This window comes from Pseudopodoces humilis, chromosome 18 (assembly GCF_049639895.1).
Source record: "Pseudopodoces humilis isolate 2021_Gansu_Grassland_sample_001 chromosome 18, ASM4963989v1, whole genome shotgun sequence".
Taxonomy (NCBI): domain Eukaryota; kingdom Metazoa; phylum Chordata; class Aves; order Passeriformes; family Paridae; genus Pseudopodoces; species Pseudopodoces humilis.
Genome location: NC_142217.1, coordinates 8,982,454 through 9,001,283, shown reverse-complemented (window position 1 = coordinate 9,001,283; position 18,830 = coordinate 8,982,454). Strand labels below are relative to the sequence as shown.

The 18,830-nt window shown below is 37.4% G+C and overlaps 1 protein-coding gene across 2 annotated transcripts in view; it reads left to right on the top strand.

Annotated features, from left to right (window-relative positions):
* The window catches only part of SNX29 (sorting nexin 29), a 99,090-nt gene extending 85,947 nt beyond the window's left edge, over nt 1-13,143 (top strand). For both annotated transcript variants that reach the window (XM_014252728.2, XM_088064102.1), the window contains one exon: nt 10,660-13,143. In XM_014252728.2, coding sequence (XP_014108203.1) covers nt 10,660-10,789 — 130 coding nt within the window. In that variant the 3' untranslated portion in view covers nt 10,790-13,143. The remainder of the gene's footprint in view (nt 1-10,659) is intronic.
* The last annotated feature ends 5,687 nt before the right edge of the window (nt 13,144-18,830 follow it).

Below are 18,830 nucleotides of genomic sequence, written 5' to 3'. Positions count from 1 at the left end.
TTTTACATAATTGCTTGAATGGCAGAATTAGTAGAATGATTTTTTAATAAATAATTTGCTAATGAAACAACATGACTTTTTTTCCTCTTCATGCTACTGTTAGATTTGGAGTATTGTAAGAAAAACTGTTCTGTAATGCTTATTTCACTGGGAATAAAACCAAAGATTAAGTTTAATTACTTTTCCACACTAGAAGTGATTTTGAGGAATGAAAGAGGTTATGCTGAGGAAAATAAACTTTATTCCTTTCTCTTAGCATATGAAGCAGTAAGGAATACTCATGAAACTGTGGTTTAGAACAATCTGTTTGTACATCTTATATTGCACTCTTCCAGTGCTTATCCATACTCCTTTCTGTGTGACACTGGCAGTAATGGACAAATGGATGCATCCATTCAAATACATAAAGCAAATAATCTTCATAAGGGAGGTATCTTTGTGTTTGTGCCTGTACTTGGCTTTAATCCAGACCATAACAAGCTTGTTTATGCCCAACTGCACAGTTTTTCAAAAGGAGGTGGGTTATTTTTTTTCCTCATTTGAACTTGTATTGAAAAATATTGCAGCAGCCATCAGTTTTTCCTTTGAAAACAGCAGGAATTAGCTACAGGCCATCACTGAAATTCAAAACATCCTACAGAAGCTTTGTTCCTTAGTTTTGCTTATCTGCCAGCTGTAAACATAATCCATTCAATTCTGTTGTATTATGGATCCTATTTTTGTGGTGTATTTTTAATATGTTTGGTACTTGTGTGGTGGTAGCAGAATCCATGAACAGTTAGCTGAAGTATCCTAGAATAACTTGATGTAATTATAGGTACTTGTCTATTAATAACAAAAAATTCATAGTATGCAGCCTTTCTTCCCTGCCATAGCCCTTCACATCATTAACCAATGAGTAAAGGAAGTGATTTTGGCTGGGTATTTTTTTAATTTAGAGTGCTTCAGAGTCTCCAAATACATCCTCTGTAGATGCAAATGAGGCCAAATGTCAGTTCAGAAATGCCAAATGACCTGAATTCTTGAGGTCTGTGCAGAAATAACAGTGGCAGCTTCCTCAGCCAGTGCAGGTCTGTGTGCAGCAGCAGGGAGGGCACAGATATCCATCCTCTCTGTGCTTCCACTCCCTGCTCCTGCATGGCCCAGGGACAGCACCCAGCAAGAACTTTGCAGATTTACAGCATCAGTCTGACATCAGGCTCTCCTGCTCTGTGAGGATGGAGCCAGAACAGCTGCACATTTCGTAATGCAGATCTGCTTTATAGCTAAACAGGCTTCTTCAGTTTACTCTTGCTCAAATAACCCAATTTTAAACAGAAATTCCAGGAAGGGTTTATACTGGGATTGGGTCACCAAATCCAAGAGCAGACCAAAGTAATTTTTCTTCAGATCTTCACATATTAATTACACAGTGTTCCACAGTTTGGTTATACCATCAGCAGTATGAAGATTTATTTTTAGATTAAGAATTTAGAAGTGTAACACAATTACACTTAAGAGTTTAGTTAAACTCATATGTGGTAGAGACCTGCTAATCTTAGGGTCTGAAAGGTAGAAATATGTGCCTTGCAAACAGCAGAGTCCATTTCTTACTATTCTGTGTCTGACTTCTGAAATCTTGTTTCTCAAATTTTATTCTTATCTTTAAGAACTCCTAAATTAATTCTTTATAAAAGATTTATTAGTTTTAATACAGTAAATTTGGTAAATCATATATATACACTGAACAGCTCTAAATGTCAGACTCTGTTAGAAATCTTTCAGTAGAAGACTCGTACATAATAAAAGAGATAAATCCTAAAGCATCAGCTATTGAGAATAGCCAGGTATGACCAAAGGGAAAAGAAATGGTGTTGGTTTGCATTGTCAGGCAGACTGAATATTTTATCATATTTTTACTGTTAGTGCTATGGGTGAGTCAGACTGCATCTAAATCCTGAAGGCTCCAAGAAAATCCAGTGCCCAGCATTGCTGAGCACAGGGCAGGGATAAGAGGCAAAGGCTTCCTGTCCAGCCTGTGGAGCTGCCACTGCAGTCGGGTTCCGTGGGTCACCTGAGCCAGGCACAAAGCCTCTCCTCGCTGCTGTTCAGGCCAGCACAGCACCACTGCAGGGGGAACTGTGGGCACACACTTCCCCTGCTCTCTGCTGGGGCTGTTTTCCTGCTGGCAAAGCAGAGCTACCCCAACAAAGATAAAATTCTGCATTATCTCACGGCCTGGTACTGTGCATGTGCATGTGGAGTACTGACCAGTGACACAGGTGCTTTACTGAGCTTCTAAACCAGGGAAAGGCAGTTACTATTCACTTCAAAATTTACTTGGAGCCATAAAATGTCCTCTATCAAAGTTGACTATTCTTCCTAACAGCAAAATCTTCATGTGGCCAAAAGGCACAAAAAGAAACGGGAGGGGGATTTCATAGGTACACGAGGAAAGTGCCTGTCTTGTGATCGCTTGATCCTGTGGTAGCTTCCTTCTGGGACAAAACTCAGCTGGCCTCCAGATGCAGATTCTTTGGGCAGCAGCAGCCATTCCCAGGCTTCTTCAGGAGCTGGAACAGAGAAGGCTGAGCAGCTCCCAGCTGCCAGGAATGTCACTCCAGCCCTGGAGCTACACTGCAGTGGCTGCCAGCAGTGGGACAGTCGCGGCTGCTCACTGGTGTCCTAAATTGATTCTTCTCTAATATTCTGGCAAAGGAGGCAAGCTTATTGCAAATCCAATTTATTTTTATTTTGAACTCGATGGCAAAGTTCTGAGTTACAGAGGGACCAAGATGATGCACTTTTTAAAGGCTCTGAATCTGATGATACCTGGAGAGCTGACCCCAAATTTCAGGAGCTCCTGGCCAGTAATGCGCTGCACATTAAACTCCCGCTGGAGTCAGTAGCAAATTTTGCTGCCTGTTAACCTAATTTGGAGTCATAATGAAAAAAAAAAGGATGAGCTGCATTTATCACAGACATTTTCATTTTCATATCACAGAGAAAATAATTAAAATATGATTAAACAGAAAATATGATTTTGGTTGCTGATTACTGTGGTTGCCTTTTTGCTGGCCAGCTTGATGCTTGTTCAGTTTCTGTCTAATCCATCAAAATTGTTGCATCCCAAGCTGGCTCCATAGTAATTTACTAGGCAGTGTCATTCTTCCATGAGCTTCCTTTCTGTCTTGGATTAAATGTAAACATTAGTCCTTGTCTTCATTACCAAGAACAAGTCAGCATTTCCCTTGTCATTCTGTTGATGGTACTCATTTATTTACATATTTCCCCATCTTGATTACTTTTGTTTATTTAGAGAGTACAGATCTAATTCCACTATGCCAAGTCTCAACCCTCTCCCTGTGATTATGTTGCCAGGTGCAGATGTACTATTTTCTACAAGCTTATCCAACTCAGTGGGAATTTCTTTTTTATCTTAGGAAAACTAAATAATGGGCTAAAATGAAGAATAATTTAAAAGCTCCCAGGGGTTGAGATTATGACCTATACTTTTGAGGTTTTTAGGTCATGGATCATTATTAGTATCAAGCTTATGGCTGGAATGCAATAACATGCCTTTAGTATTTAAAAAATAAAACCCAGAAAGAGCAGTTGCTGTAGAGCAGTGTTCTTCACATTACTGTTGCTACCATATTTTCCAGAAAAATTATGTTGATGATTCCTGGAGCAGTTTTTAAATTTGTTAACTTTTTTAATATCCATAGCTGTTATTTTTAACATGACATTGATTCAAATCTGGATTTGTCCCTGAGAATGGTTGCATCAGCTCTCTCCTGCCTTTGGCACATGTTAATATCATGTGTAATCTTCATGAGAAATGAAGATACTTTAGAAAAGCAGCTGATACCTCTTATCTTGATGGAGCAATTAAAACTGAAGCACTTCCTTGGAAGATCAAAACAACATGTTTTGATCACAACTTTTCTCTATCATTCCATTTGCTTCTATGGTAATTTTAAAAGAAGGGGCTTGTCCTTAAAAATAAAAGAATGATGATAATTGTTTGTGCAGGTTTTATGATGGACAGTTTACAGGCAGAACCCAAAGCAGACAGAGCTAAGTTGCATTAATCTCTTGGAGACTAAACTCACTGAAAGCTGCACCTGCCAGTGCTTTGGGGCAGATATTCCTGCCTGGCTGAATTTGAATCAAAGAATCAAAGATTTCCTCCCTCAGGGAGCGTGGAGGGGACAGAGCCCCTGAGCAGGGACTCAGCAGCCAGCTCTCTCCACCAGGGCTATTGCCCAGCTCAGAGCTGGAGTACCAGGAGCTATTAGCTCCTGAGCCCATGGAAAACCAGGAGATGTAACTGCTGCTCTTCCCAGGTACTGAAATTAGGTGGTGTTGAAGGCTGAAAGTCTGATGTGGTAAAGTAAGGCAGGAATATGCACCAAGATTTTTACTGCCATTAGTCTCAGTACATTAGTGAGCTCAGGATCAGATAAATGATAGGGAGGAACAAATAGGAAGAAACATTTTATGCTTTCAGATTTTCCCTCTCTGTGATACTGGCAAAACTGAGCAAATTGGAGGAGATGATAAGTCTTTCTTTTGTGCTTTATTTTGGGGGGGTGGGGAGGGGGGGTTATTTTTTCTTTTTCTTTTTTTTTTTCTTTTTTCTTTTTCCCAGTGCTTGGCATGGAACATGATTAATTATTTGCATTTTGTGTTCTGTGTGAACTAGAGGTGGAAAGCTCAGGGGTCTTAATACTTCTACTGGCTTCACATGTCCTGGTGTCTGAGAAGGCATTTGCTATAAGCTTTGTTATTATGTCCAATGCCAATTGTATTGATTACGTGCTTTTTAAAAGCTAATTTGGTAATTAAAATTGTCTGCCTTCCATGTCAAAATTGTTGTGTGCAAACAGTTTGTGAATATGGAGGTGGAAGTGCCTGGCTGTCGCTGTAATGCACTGCTGCCTCAGCATGTGGAAATTGCTACTTGCCAAACAAGTTTTAGTTTATTTTCATGTATATGATGCATTGTGAGTCCTGATGCGTGTCTTCTGTCTTCAGTTACCTCAATGTTTTCAATAAAAATGTATTCTAGCTGTCTGTGCCTTCCCTAAAGATAAATTCTTACTAGCAGGAAAACCCAAATCCAGGTGTTCACTGAATAGAGTTCTTCAGAAAGCAAATCCAACCTTTTGTTATTACACAAACAACCTTGGATCATGTTCTGCTTCTGAGCCGCTTGTTCATGAAATCTCCTCTCGCTGAGTGTGGTGGATGGTGCTGCTCACACACAGTCACCCTGACAGGAGGAGAATGTTGGTGATTTCCAGATGGAAATGGATGGAACAGCCAAACTTCCTGCCTTTCGACTAAGCACAGGAATGCAAACCCCAAATATATAAATACATTTATATACAAATATATATACATTTATAAATAAATGTAAATCTGTGTGTAGTAGTTTCTGTCTTCCTAGCTGGCTGGCCAGGGGTCGTTTGCCAGAGCACAATATTCATGCATTGTGTTATTCTGTCTGGGGCATCACGAAACATGGAGAGTAACCATTCCCAAATGCAGAGGTCATTGTGAAGTAGAAAGCCAAGGAATGAGAGTATTAAGTAGAAGTATTGCTTAGATGGAAACTGATGAAAGGTCACCTTTGCAGGGTTCTGAGCACTTCCTGAGTGAAAGAGTGGATAACACAGATATTATTCAGTTCTAGAACTATTAGATACAGTAACCATCTTGTTATGCCAACTTCAAAATGAAGTTAGTGGGGGAAAAATGTGTCATCAGAGTTATGTACAGTGTCATGGTTTACAGAAAAATTCAAATAACAATGCAGATATTGATGAAGAAAGTCTTCATGCTATTATGGAAACTGAATTGTAGCATGTGAATGTTCAATTTGGGGTAATTTGAATTGTAACAAATGAAAACACGATTATGTGTCATTATTTCACTGCAAGAAGAGATCAGATATGTCATGAGCATAGAAGTGTGTATGTGGAGTAGAAGGAGCTGTACATTAACCAAATGGTTGGGCAGAATATTAGAATTAATGCTTTTAATTTCTTGAAATTTCATTTCAGAACTCATCTTGATGGGAAATGATCATTCAGTGTGTAACCTGACAACTTTGCTCTAATAGTGTCTTCAGGATTTTCAGTGTTGAAGAGTGCTATAGAGGGATTCTCTATCTCTTCTGTTAACAACTGACTCTTTAAACATCCAAATCAGACATTTGTATTAATAAATGGAGATCACAGTTTCTCATTAATAATTATATTTAATTTCTACAAAATTGGGAGCAGTGGCAGGAAATGTGTTTCCAATTATTTTTGCACTTCACCAACTGGAAATAAAGACTTAACCCAGCTGACTGCAAAGCAGGAGTTAATATAATATGTGAAATGGTTTGGTAAATTCAGACTCTTAGTTAATAATGCCACTGAACAGGTGTTTTATCTGATTTCAGTTGGCAGAAGGTGCTGAAATACATTGCATTGTCAAACCAGAATTAGTTCTCAATTGTCTAATAAGGATCTCCTGATATGGTTTGGGCATTGCTTAACAGGACCTTCTTGAGGAGCTGCCTGCCTGAGCACCACATTAAGTGTTGAGGTTATAACCAGAATTAGATTATTATAATGACTAACAAAGAATTAATAGCACAAAAAGCTGGCAAAAGTCACCAAATTTATCTGGCAGTGAATGCCTATTTTCATGAGGTGTGTTTAATATAACTCAAGTAAAACTAGAATTATGAATGTCTCCAGAGAGGCATTTACATGTGAGATAGATCTATAGATAGATACATGAAATGCCTGATCCTGAGCTTTGCTACACTCCCAAGATGTGCTTATTACTTCTGTTCTCTGATCTCTGGCTGATACAAAAGTATTTCCAATTGCAGATATGTTATACTATTTTTATCAGAAACTCCTCTCTCTAATTTTATCCTGAAGAATAGGCAATGAGATGGGAAATAAATTTCTTCATGGAAGCGCTCACAACATCAGCTAAGAGAATACTGCAGTTCCATATACTGAGTAGGTAAAGAAAACCCCACAAAATACAGTTTACATTTGGATACAGGGAGAGCAATAAATCAAAGGTATGAATAAACCAGCAGCTGATGAAAAGGACCGGTTATTTTAAGCTATTTTCTATAGATGCACCTCAGGCAGAACTTGACACCAAGACAAAATCAATGAAACTGAATCGTTTGCCAAATAAGTGCTGGGCAGATCAATCAGGAATGCTTAAAAGCTAAACAATGACCCGGTGGGAAGGAGAAATTGATTGCCTCAGCAGGCTGCTTTTTCTTCAGAATGGACCAAGGTGAGAATTTAGAAAAGAATTTGAGCCTTTAATAGGTGGACATTCCGCTGCTGAACAGGGCAGTGCCTGGCAAACCTCTCTTCCTGCCAGGCTCAGTCTGGAGAATTGGACCCTGCTAAAGCTTCTGTGGCTCAGAAGGAATAGAATGAAAAGCAGAATGTTTTATTAAAGCTAAACAGGTGTAGCTGGGACAGATGTAGGCTTAGACAAATTGCAAACTTACCTCAGGGACCTGGGTGAGCTGGGCTGGGAGCGTTACTGCAGCAAAGCTACTCCCTGCTTTAGATTTAGGTATTTTAAATTTGTATTTTAATCTGAGTAAAACAATCAGCTAGAGGTGCACCCTAACTCAGCCTCCCCAAACTAACCTAGGGACTATTTTTACTGAGTGTGACAAATTAGATTTGCAAACCTTGCAGGTAATGGCTTATTCTTCCTTCTCCATCCCAAACACTGCGTGGCAGAAAGATTTGTCTCAATTCCATCTTCATGTGCATTTGCCAGAAATACAGACAGAATCTTTTTAAGGTCTTCAGGTCTCTGTCCAAGAGTCCGTGGAATATTTGACCAGTTGAACTGTCAGTACATTTAGAAGGTGCCTTGTTTAGTGCCAGAGACTGTATAGGTATCATTCGACCTCTAGGCCAGATCTACATTATTAAATCTAATAACAGGAGATGGAAGAGATGGGAGATGAATCTTTTCCTGCTCCTTGATTACCATGTGTTTTGGTGGGGGTTGGTAATTTTGGTAAAAAGTCAGAGCTGAAGCAGGCGAGTGAGATGGGTGGTTTTCCCATCAGGTTTGGAAAAAGGGAGGATGAAAAGTGGCTGAAAGACTCATAAATTTATGACTCTTTTTTAATACTTGCAACTTTTTCTTCCATAGAACATCTGTTTCCATGGAAGTTGATCAATTCAATTTCAGCTCCAGTTTTCTTTTCATGCTGGATGCATGAAGATGTAATTCCTCAGATATACATTGATTTCTGTAAACCTACATTAGATAATGATGTGTCTTAGATTGTCATTATAAAAATTAGCTAAGACATTTAAGATAAATTAATCTCTAATTTAGTTATTAGATATATCACGTTGTGGAGTAGCATCATTTAAATGAGCAGAATTACTTGCAATTTCTGTCCTTCGCTCACAGACACTGGTGTTCATGTAATTACCCTAAATGACCTAATTACCTCAGCCCTGCTTGGTAGGGCAGACTGATATTAATTCATCTCTCTTCATTTTAGGGGAACTCCTTCTGCCCCTTTTGCCCTTTTCCCTCTGAATAGCTTTGCTCCATTGGGCTGGCACTGATGTCGTTTTGGGGACATGCCAGCAGGAGGAGCTTGTGCATTAAAATGTGCTTTCCATAAAGCAATCACCAAATCACAAGTAATTGCACTCCATTCGTGCTGCAAGGTAAACCACTGTGTACCTGCCAAGGATTCCCGTGTGCCTCAGACAGCCAAAGCTCTGTCAGCAGTGGCCATCGTGCTGGTGAACTAACCTGTTTTAGATTGAGCAATGCCCAGTGAGGTGAACATTTAATTTTATTCCATTGTATATTTGATATTTAGATTATTTTACATTTACATGTTCTGAAAAATACGTATCTTTAAACAAAATCACAGCCCTCTGAAGCCAATGTCACATGCTCTCTTTTATAAGCTTTACAGTATCAACACTGCATTGCTCAATTTTATAAATAGTATAAAAATTATGAGTAATAATATTCGTGTTACTAAAAGAAATCCATGGTAATGAGCACAGCTGAAATTGGATTCACATGATCAAAATTCTCTACAGCAACTTAGATAGCATTGCTGAGTTTCAGAATAAGAAATCGTAGGGCCACGGTTGGAAGTCAAATTATCCTTGGCTACCAAGAATTAATAACGTAGGCTAAATTAATTTTTAGACTTTTTATTTTAGTAACAAGGAAAACAGGGAATTAAAGATCTAACTTGTTAATCTGGTTATTGAAAAAGAGAAGGATGTACGCCACAGGTATTTTATGCATTTTTTCACACAAAGGACTTCTTAGTTACCTTGGGATATAATAGGAATGTGGTGAATCTTGATTTAGGAAAATCCTTTATTATTTTAACTAAAGCTATTTCAGAGTTTTCTGCTTAGAAATTTAGACCAATTAAAATACTCTGTCTAATATAACTCTGTTGAATAAAACTTTTCCATACTGTTTTTTTTCTCTTCCCTTTGTGGGGGTGGCTGTGTGTGCAGTGTAGCTCTGAAGCCAGTGGCTGGGCAGGTCAGCTGCCCTTTCTTGCAAAGTGCTCTGCAAATGAATTTTCCAGTCAATCCCAGGACTTGTTAGAGGCTTTTGCTTCACTGGCTTCTCTCCCGTGTGGGTGCTCCAAACGCCTCGGTGGGGCCTGAGTGCGCCTGTGGCTCTGGCAGGGGTGACTGACCTGTGTGTGAAGGAGGTCACTCTGCAGGAAAAGAAACTGCACAGAGAACTTTGGGGATTGTGTTCAAATATGTCTGTATTTGTTTAATATGGCCAGATGTGCAGATGAGCAATTTCTCCTTTCTGGACTTGTTATCACATTCTGAAGATGGATATTATAAAGCTGGGGTTTTTCACTTACGAAAATAAGCTTGAGCTTTGTATGCTGTATAATTTTTTTGCTTGGTTGAGTTGCTAAATGCAAAACTTTTGTTTATTGATCTGTGTGTAAGCAGTTTAATTAAAAACCATGTGGAGTCCTGTAAAAGAATGGCAAAAGTACAATGCTATCCCTTTATACTGTAGTTTTCCGAGGAGTCTATAGCCTGAATATCACCTAGGTAAGCTGGAATTTTCTGTTACTGCTTGTTTTTGAACTTAATGTACTTCTTCTCAGGGTCTTTTGCAAAAGGCTCATTCATGTAAGACTGTAGTCTGTTGTGGGTCAGGAGAGACTGAAGAATTCAGGGATGTATTACCAATGTACTTCATCATGTAATGATACATCCATCCATGATTAGAAGATTGTTAATTGAGCATCATCCAAGCTCTTGTCTATTTTGCTTGTACTTTTATCACTTCAAAATGCTTTCCCCACCATTTCTAAACTGCAACTCATAGAGATCTGCTTTTATCCTGTAACTTGCAATCTTCCATAAAGTATTGAAAGTTCTACTAGTTCTCATTTCTGAAAGAGCCCATTTTGTAATTCACACTTGAGACACCAATAGAAAGAATGCAATTCTGTGATGTTGAAGATGTGTGCTGTACTTCGCAGTCATGTGCCAGGCTCTCATAACATCTGCTTTTTTCGTGTTGGAAATAACTATGCAACAATTGACATATAACATAAATTAGCTGTTCTGTGTTTATTTTTTGTCTCTCTAGTGATATTCCACCCTCTGGAGAAGCAGTGAGCAAAAGCAATCGCTCCAAAGTGACCACCCGCTTCCCCAAACTGTCCCGCAGCCACCCAAGGGAGCCCCGGAGCCTGGAGCCCCAGAGTGGGGACCTCTGACCATTCTCCTGAGTTGTCACTATGGGCAGCACGTACTTTAAGTTGTTCTGTGATTCCTTCCTAGCCTATATTTATAATTTAAGCTCCTGAAGAGACTACAGCTGCATCAACTTAAATCCTGAAAAGAGACATTCATTACCAAGGGTCATATCCTGATTAACTACTTTGGAAGGCAGTAATCACTTTCTCAAAAGAATATGAGGGCTCTTCACGAGAGCTCAGCAAACTGATCGGCATTTCCTTTGTTTTGTAAAGCTGCACTGCACGAATTCTCCATTGTTCCTCTGAAGTCCTTCTGTCACAATGAATTTCTTGTTTGTATGATGTTGTCTCTTTTTCCATGTACAGTTTTCTCTTCCAGAGAGATGTGGGCTTCACATCAAGACGATTTTTTTTTTCCTTAGGAGAACCTTTATGATTATCACTACTTAATATGTTCAGAAGGATGTGTTTAAAAGAACCTCACTAATTTATTACCTTTTGTAAATAGAAAGACTGGGTTGTTTTGTGTTTTTTTATTGTAAACCTCTGACACAAAGGTTTTTAAACAACATGACAATGTAGATGATGAGAAGAACATTACAGGTGGAAAAACAGCTTTTGTACATTTCTAGTTAGATATTCTCAATTGCATTCATTTGTGGGAAGTAGTTCTTTAAAATCAGAGAATGTAATAATTTTTTAGTGAAATTTCAGTCTTCTGTAAGGCAGGTGCAATATTATTCATTTCTACAAACCACCACAAGGATATACAAAATTAGCATGGTACAAAACAGTGCTTTTAAGTCTTGGATTATATTTTGTTATTAATTTGTTGCTTATGTTACAGAACAGTCCATCATTAACAGGGCAGGGTGGAATTCTTAATCTGATTTTGTAAAACCCTTCACATGGTGATACTTAAAAATTGCCTGTAATGAAAGTGCCTGTTACCCATCACCTCTTATTGAAAAGTAATTTGTAATGCTACTACTGTAACTAAAAAATTGACAAGAATTGTTACAAGTGATGGAAGTCCTGACATGGATTAACTGGAATCCAGTTCAGTATCCATTAGCTGCACTGCCGTAGGCAGTTAATTATGTTTTAGCTATCTTCTTTTCTTCATTAAGTTTAAGCAGTGTATGTTCAAATTTTCTATCAATTGTGTTCTGGTTTTCTTTTATGTAAGAACATCTTTCCTGTCAGAAGTTTTTTTGGATAATGTTACTTAAATTAATGTATCTTGTCATTTTATTATCCATTCATTATATTAAATTTTCACATCTTATATTATTCTCCAGGAAAAAACAAGTTGATGATGAGTAACAGACTTTGTACCTCATTGCTTACTAAAGTTTCAGCAAACTGGAACTTGTGTTCTGCAGTCCTGTGAGCAGTGAGTGTTGTTCAGGCAGGTCAGTGGTCAGTCTTTTTCAGTGGCACCTCTCAGGTGAGAAGGGTTTTGTTACACACAGTGAGTGGCATCAGCGCTGCCTGAGTGAAAGCCTCACGTGCTGGATTCCCACCACTGAAATATGGGGCTTTTAGATTGCACTCAACAGCAAAATGTGGCAGAGAGGAGTGGAATTCACTCTCCAGGTCAGAAATTTCAGTAGGTGAAATACCACAAAGTAAAATCATGTCACAGAAATGAAATATTTCCCAGTCACTCTCAGTTACCACACAAAGAGAAAAGCCCAAAGGCCAGCCTGGGAGCTCGCTGCTGTATGTTCATTAACAGATTAATTACTGTTGGTGTTTTGTATTAGCTACAGTGAGGCACTTACTTAAGAAGAAAGGAAAGTAAATGGATTGGCAGTTAAGTAGCTTCTCCAGACTCTACAGCCTGATGCACTGCTGATGGTTTAATTTGTCTTTGTTGAAAAGAAAAGTAGCTATAATGATGGTCCCACTTTGAAACAATTTTAACTAATTTTTCAGAAAGTAGAGACTTGGTTAGTAGAAATATGGCACATGTACTAACACTGAATTGCAATTAAATTTGAAAGAAAACACTGTGTGGAAACCTTTGTGATGTATCTGTTACATGAAGCTGTATTAATTTTCAAGAAATAATTCACAGATTCAAGTACTTCTTATTCAGCAAGCTGAAAATGGTAAGAAATTTAATTTACTGCAGACTGAATTTCTTTTTAGTTGTTTAAAAGGATTTTTTTGTATCTGCATTCAATCCTTAAAATTATTTCTTTCCTGATTATCTTGCTTCTTGTAATTTTTAAAGTATGTATGTCGATTACATAAAAATACTAAACTTGTTAACTGTGTACAAATTGCTCTTTGTTAACTTCAGCTGAATTGTGTATCAGATGCTAAGATTACAGTCTGCAAACAATGTTCACTTGGTGATACAAGATACCATAATGGGTGCATTATTAATCCATTTAAAAGCTCAGCTGTGGTTTCTCTAAAATCCCAAGAAATAATCAAGTGAAAGCCTTTCTTCACAAGGTGGCATTCCCACTTTATACCCCTGGTTATGTTGAAGACTACAGAGGTACCTGCATGACTGCCAGTAGGTGCCTACTAACAGGAATGCCCAAATTTTTACCGCCTCAAGACATTCTGAAAGGTCCTGTGTTAGAATCCTGTATATCTGTTACAAATCCCACCTCTGTTCATTCACCAGAACCAACAAAGCCACTTGAAGAAGGTTGACCAGCTGGTATTAAGAATCCCAGGTAGTTTTGTTACTCATCTGAAATACCTGGAAGTGTAACAATGATTCTGCCAGTGGAACGAATTTTTTTTCATTTTGATTAATTTTTCACCCAATTCCATGCACTTACAATTTTTGTACAGCTCTAAACTTCCTTTGGCTGACTCACAGCTCTTAAAACCCCTCCATGCTCAGTGGGTGGCTCACAATGAGCTGCTGGGTTCATTACTAATGAATTATTAATTAATTCATTACTGACCCTTCCTGCTAGCACCAGTGGCCAGTGCTGTAATCGCAGGACAGAGGACTCAGGACAGGCTGGGCCCTGGAGCTGGTTCTGGTTGCTAGAGCCAGCCTGAAGCAATTTGTGGTCTCATTTGCATTTCATTCCTCTTTGTCTTTAGATCCAGGGCTTCTCCTCTGCATCCTTTAGTGACTGTTCAAAATAAACTGTAAGGAAGTGGCACAACTTCTACTGCAATGCTGTTGCGCAGTCACCTCCACCCTGAGCCCTTCCCTAAGAAGTGCAGAGCAGGCAGAGCTCTTCCAGCTTTTGCAGATGTCTCCATCAGTATTCACAGATTGACTGTAGTTTTTCAGAATCTCATTTATTTAGAGATTCTCTCATTCATTATAGAGAATGCAATGTGTCGACTTGGCTTTTGCAAATGAAATCAAAGTTCTCAATAATAATAATAATAATAATAATAATAATAATAAATCTCCAAGGTTTATATGAGGCAGAGTATTGACATAGTTATAAAGGCTTATATTGATATGTCCATTAAGTCACATATTCTTAGGAAGATAATAATTTCAAAACAAGTCTTTTTAATGGAATATATTGATGTGATGGCTGTAATCAAATCATACTACCTTACAAAATCTACTGCAAGTTATAAACCATCATAATTGAATTAATACAAGCATGTAGAGAAAGAACAGAATGGTATTAAAGATTACTGGCTAAAAATTGTGACCTACTGCTAAGGTGGGGTGGTTTTTTTGTAACAGTCATATTTTATTGTAGAGAATAATATCTACATGGTAGCTGTCAAGTCAATAAATACAAACCCACTAACAATGGGGTTGACTGACTCAGAGAAGCTAGCTAATAATAAATGAGACTTAGTGAACCCCCAGTGAACTAATGATGCTTCTGCCAGGACATATTAATGTTCAAGAACCTGGTATTTTGTTACCAGAATCAGTAATTGGTGCTTTCTGATATTGATATCATTATTTTTCCTTCAAAGAATGCAGGGATCTCAGTTCTGCTGGAAGTTTCATGCCATTTCAAAGGTTCAAACTTCCCACTCCAAAACATTTTTCATCTACTGTCTTGGAATCTGAGAACAGGTAACATATACCTGTGGATAGAAATAGTTACCTGCTTGAAATTACAATGAGAAACCTGTGGAAAGCTGTTTAAAAGAAAAATAAATATTTTTTGACCAAATCCTGCTGCTATATACCCTTGCAAATCTTGGAACCAGCCCTGGGCTCTTCCAGCTGGAACTCTAGGATATATGAAAAGAAACCTGTTCCACAAGAAAACACATTCTCCTCCCTGGAAACAACAGTAATGCTTCTGAACTGGATTATAAATCACGTCTGGAAAAGTGATTAAACAATTCAAGAAAGTAAAGGATTTCTCTCCTTCACCTTCTATAGGTTAGGGTATTTCAGTCAGCACCCTGCATCACATGGAATAGTAACTTGACTATTATTTTATAAGTTTGGTAGTTTCATAGCATTCTGTATTCAAATAAACACTTTACTATAGGAAAATATCTACATAAAATACAAAATACATTTAAAATTATCAATAAATCTGCTTTGTGTTTCACATATTGAATAGCAGATAAACCACTTGTTGTACAAGTGGTGTGACACTGTACATTTCATTTATTACTCACTCTCCACTAAGTGTACTTTTATGATCCAGTTATAGAGAACTTAGATTATTTATAAATTCCTTCTACAAAAATAATGAGAGCATACTTTTAATCAATATTAATGGCATAGTTTTTCATTCATAATGGCATGAATTTATTCTAGACAACAGCCCTGAAATGTTTAGAAAGGAATGACTTTTCCAAATTACAAATTGCTGCAAATAACTGGGCTTAAAAAAAAAAAACAACAAAAAACCAACCATTTTTTATCACATCAAAACAGAACTTATTGCACTTCCCTGTAGGGGAATGAGTTCCTTTAACAAGATTGCAGAAATTATCTCCATGCCATGACAGTAGTTAAACTGTGATAAGTGGTTTTTGAGTATTAATCATTTAAGACACTAAACATTATAAAAATGTAAGTGTGGTTGAAAATACAATTCTGACAGATTGTGCTTTCCTTCTTAGTTAACACTGAGATGAAGAACTCAGTGTCCTGGATGTGGGACCAAACTTGTTGGCAACTGAAGAAGCTGGATTTCTCTTTTGATTTAGGGGAGGGATTTTTTTTGTTGTTACTATTAAACTGTAGAAAATATATTATTAATAAAGTATATATATGTACAGTATTCACCTAAGTATTAATGAATTGTAATATTATTTTAACTTGCTATGCTAATGTTTACATAATAGAATTTTAAAGCAAATGTATATATATAAAATTTTCTAAATACTTTCTTGGGTTTTTTTTTAATATCCTGTGATAATTTTATTGTAACCAGGTTAAAATATGCTACTTTACCAAGAAGAAAATAAAAAATAACATCTATTCTTTGAAGTAGAGTGTTTATACATCCTATTTGTTCTATTCAGCTGTTTTGTAATTGCTTCTTTATGTTCATTTTTTCTCAATGTGTTTCTAGAATGATGTATATACATAATAGACTTGGTTAAAATCTTATTTCTTCACATGAGAAGTAGTATTTACTGAAAGCCATCTTGAACATTTTAGTTTATAACCACATTAGATAAATCACTCAGGAAGGCAATAATGCCAGGCAATGCCACATTTGTGCGGTTTGGCTTTTTTACATTGAGAGTTGACATCTGAATGTTTTATTTCCTTTTATTGTGCTATGATACAGTTGGCAATTTATATCCAGTTCATCACTGTGTCATAACTGGCACTTTTGTATCCAGTTCATAACTGGATGCTTCTATATCATGTGAAAAAGGAAGTTTTAAAAAAGAAGCATTATATGTATTGAATCAATTTCCACCAGACAAAGCTGTAGTTTAATAAAAATAAAGTGTTGGTAGATTCCTCATACTCACAGAATAACCTGCTGGTTAATTCAATTTTAATTCTTTAAGCTACTACCATTGTAGAGCGATCTAATTAGGTGAACAGTTCATGTTAAAAAAAGACAGACACTGTAAAATTCACAGTGATGTTTATCTCCGTCTTTTAAAATCTGCAGCAGGTTAGGTGTCATTACAGAAGTTAGATGACAGAACTTTTAATTAGTCTTGGCAGTCCTTAGAATTTTGTTTTTGCTTTTCATATCTCAGTCACTTAAGATCATAAAGCAAAATGATGCTATAAACTTTAAATCAGTATTTTCAGGCAAAGGTTTTTTTTTTTCCCTTTTCTGCCTGCTTGAGGTACTAGAGCACAAATAGCACCAGGCTGTTGACGGGGACTGTCTAGACTCATCTCCTTGCACCAGGGGTGAAGTTTCAGCCCTGCAGAACAAGGGTCTGTTCCCAGTGGTTATTTCTTGGCCACTTGAGCTTTATTTCCTGCCCACCAGCACATCTGAGCCTTGGAACTGCATGGGAAAGGTAAAACCTGATCATTAGGAGAAAGATAAGCAGATTCCCAATCCTGGGCTGGAGAAGGCTGGAAAGTGCAGGGTTGATGCTGCAACCCTTTATGTGCTGGATCCCACTGCTTTGTTCAGCTGCTGCAATGCTGCTGCTTAGTTTCCACCTTTAAAATCCTGGGAAGAACAAGATCATTGGAAGGGACCACTGATCTTTCTGGGCATCCAGGCAAAGCTTCAGGTTGCGTTTGGAAAATTACAACAGCTTGGCATTTCTATGTGGGCCTACAGAGTTTAAAGTTTTTCTTTTCAGGAAAGGACCCGTGGAGGATTTACTGCTTGTTTGTTTGTTTTTGTTTTTTTTTAATTTCCCTATAAATTTTAAGGAAATATGGAAAAAGCTTTGTACAAACGATCTGTCAGATGAAAGAGCAAAGATATTTTTAAAAAAATGTTTAGACTAAGACTTTTGCTACTGCACTTCAGTCTTTCTGAATGACTTTTTAAGTATTATGAGTGAACTTACTGTATTCCCAAAATTAAAATAGATAGCTGACATTTTGATATATTGCAAGTCGTGCTTGATTTTTTTCTAGAAATCATCATGCAGATTGTGTGTGTCATGCCTATTTTCTGAATTATTCTTGACATTTTTTGACCTGCACTGGGACAGCAGGCTTTTATTATGTGAGATTTGTTAGAACCATGGTGATAACTTTATTTTTATTTCCAATTCAACGATACCAATGCGATTTCCAACATTTCTTAATATCCCAGTATTTTAAAGATGCTCAGCAAGTGCATATACCTTATCCCATACACCATCATTCCTAATGTCTTTATTTTTAATGTCACCTTCTAGCCTTACTCATATGCAGCTTGTAATTGGTTCAGTCACGTGGGCTCTCATTAACAGATGTCCTGCCTTCAGAGCTTTGTGCTGAGCAAGATGTTGTGTTCTGGGTGAGCCTCTACACTTGCACATTGTTAAAATACCAAGCCTGTGGCACCTTGGGCTTGGTCTTTCTGTGGGAAGCTCTTTGCTTGGAGATTCACTTTTTACACCTACTTGTGTTGAGTTTTTGATATTTTTGGGATCTCCATTGGATCACTAAGGTCTGCCCTTCCCCAGTTTTCTAGAATTCATGTCTGACAAATTCACCCTTGCAAAGGGCTTTGGCTCTGATTTTAACTACTCCATTTTCCTATTAATAATATTTTAATGATTAATTTTATTCCTTGTGCTGCAAATTGTTCAGAATCAGCTGAGGTACATCAAGGCTTTGTTTCACTCAGTGTGAGTTCTACACCATCAACATTTCGTGGACTTGATGCCAGTTTGGATCATTCACTTAAGAGTTGGACTCCAAGATCCTTGTGGGTTCCTTCCAACTCAGAACATTCTGTGATTCTGTGGAACTCTGCATGACAAAAGCCTGTTTTTAATCATTCCGAGTAACATCTGCCAGAGTTGTCAAAAACAATGCCTTTCTTTGGGAATTATTGCTATTATAAAATAGATTTCATATTGCTATTACAAAGCTTCAATCTGTGAAAAATATTTACAGGTTAAGTGAATATAGCAAGAAAAGATTTAATCAGGATAATTCTAATTTTAAATACCTAATTTTTGTAAGTATTTTGCTTTTTTTTCA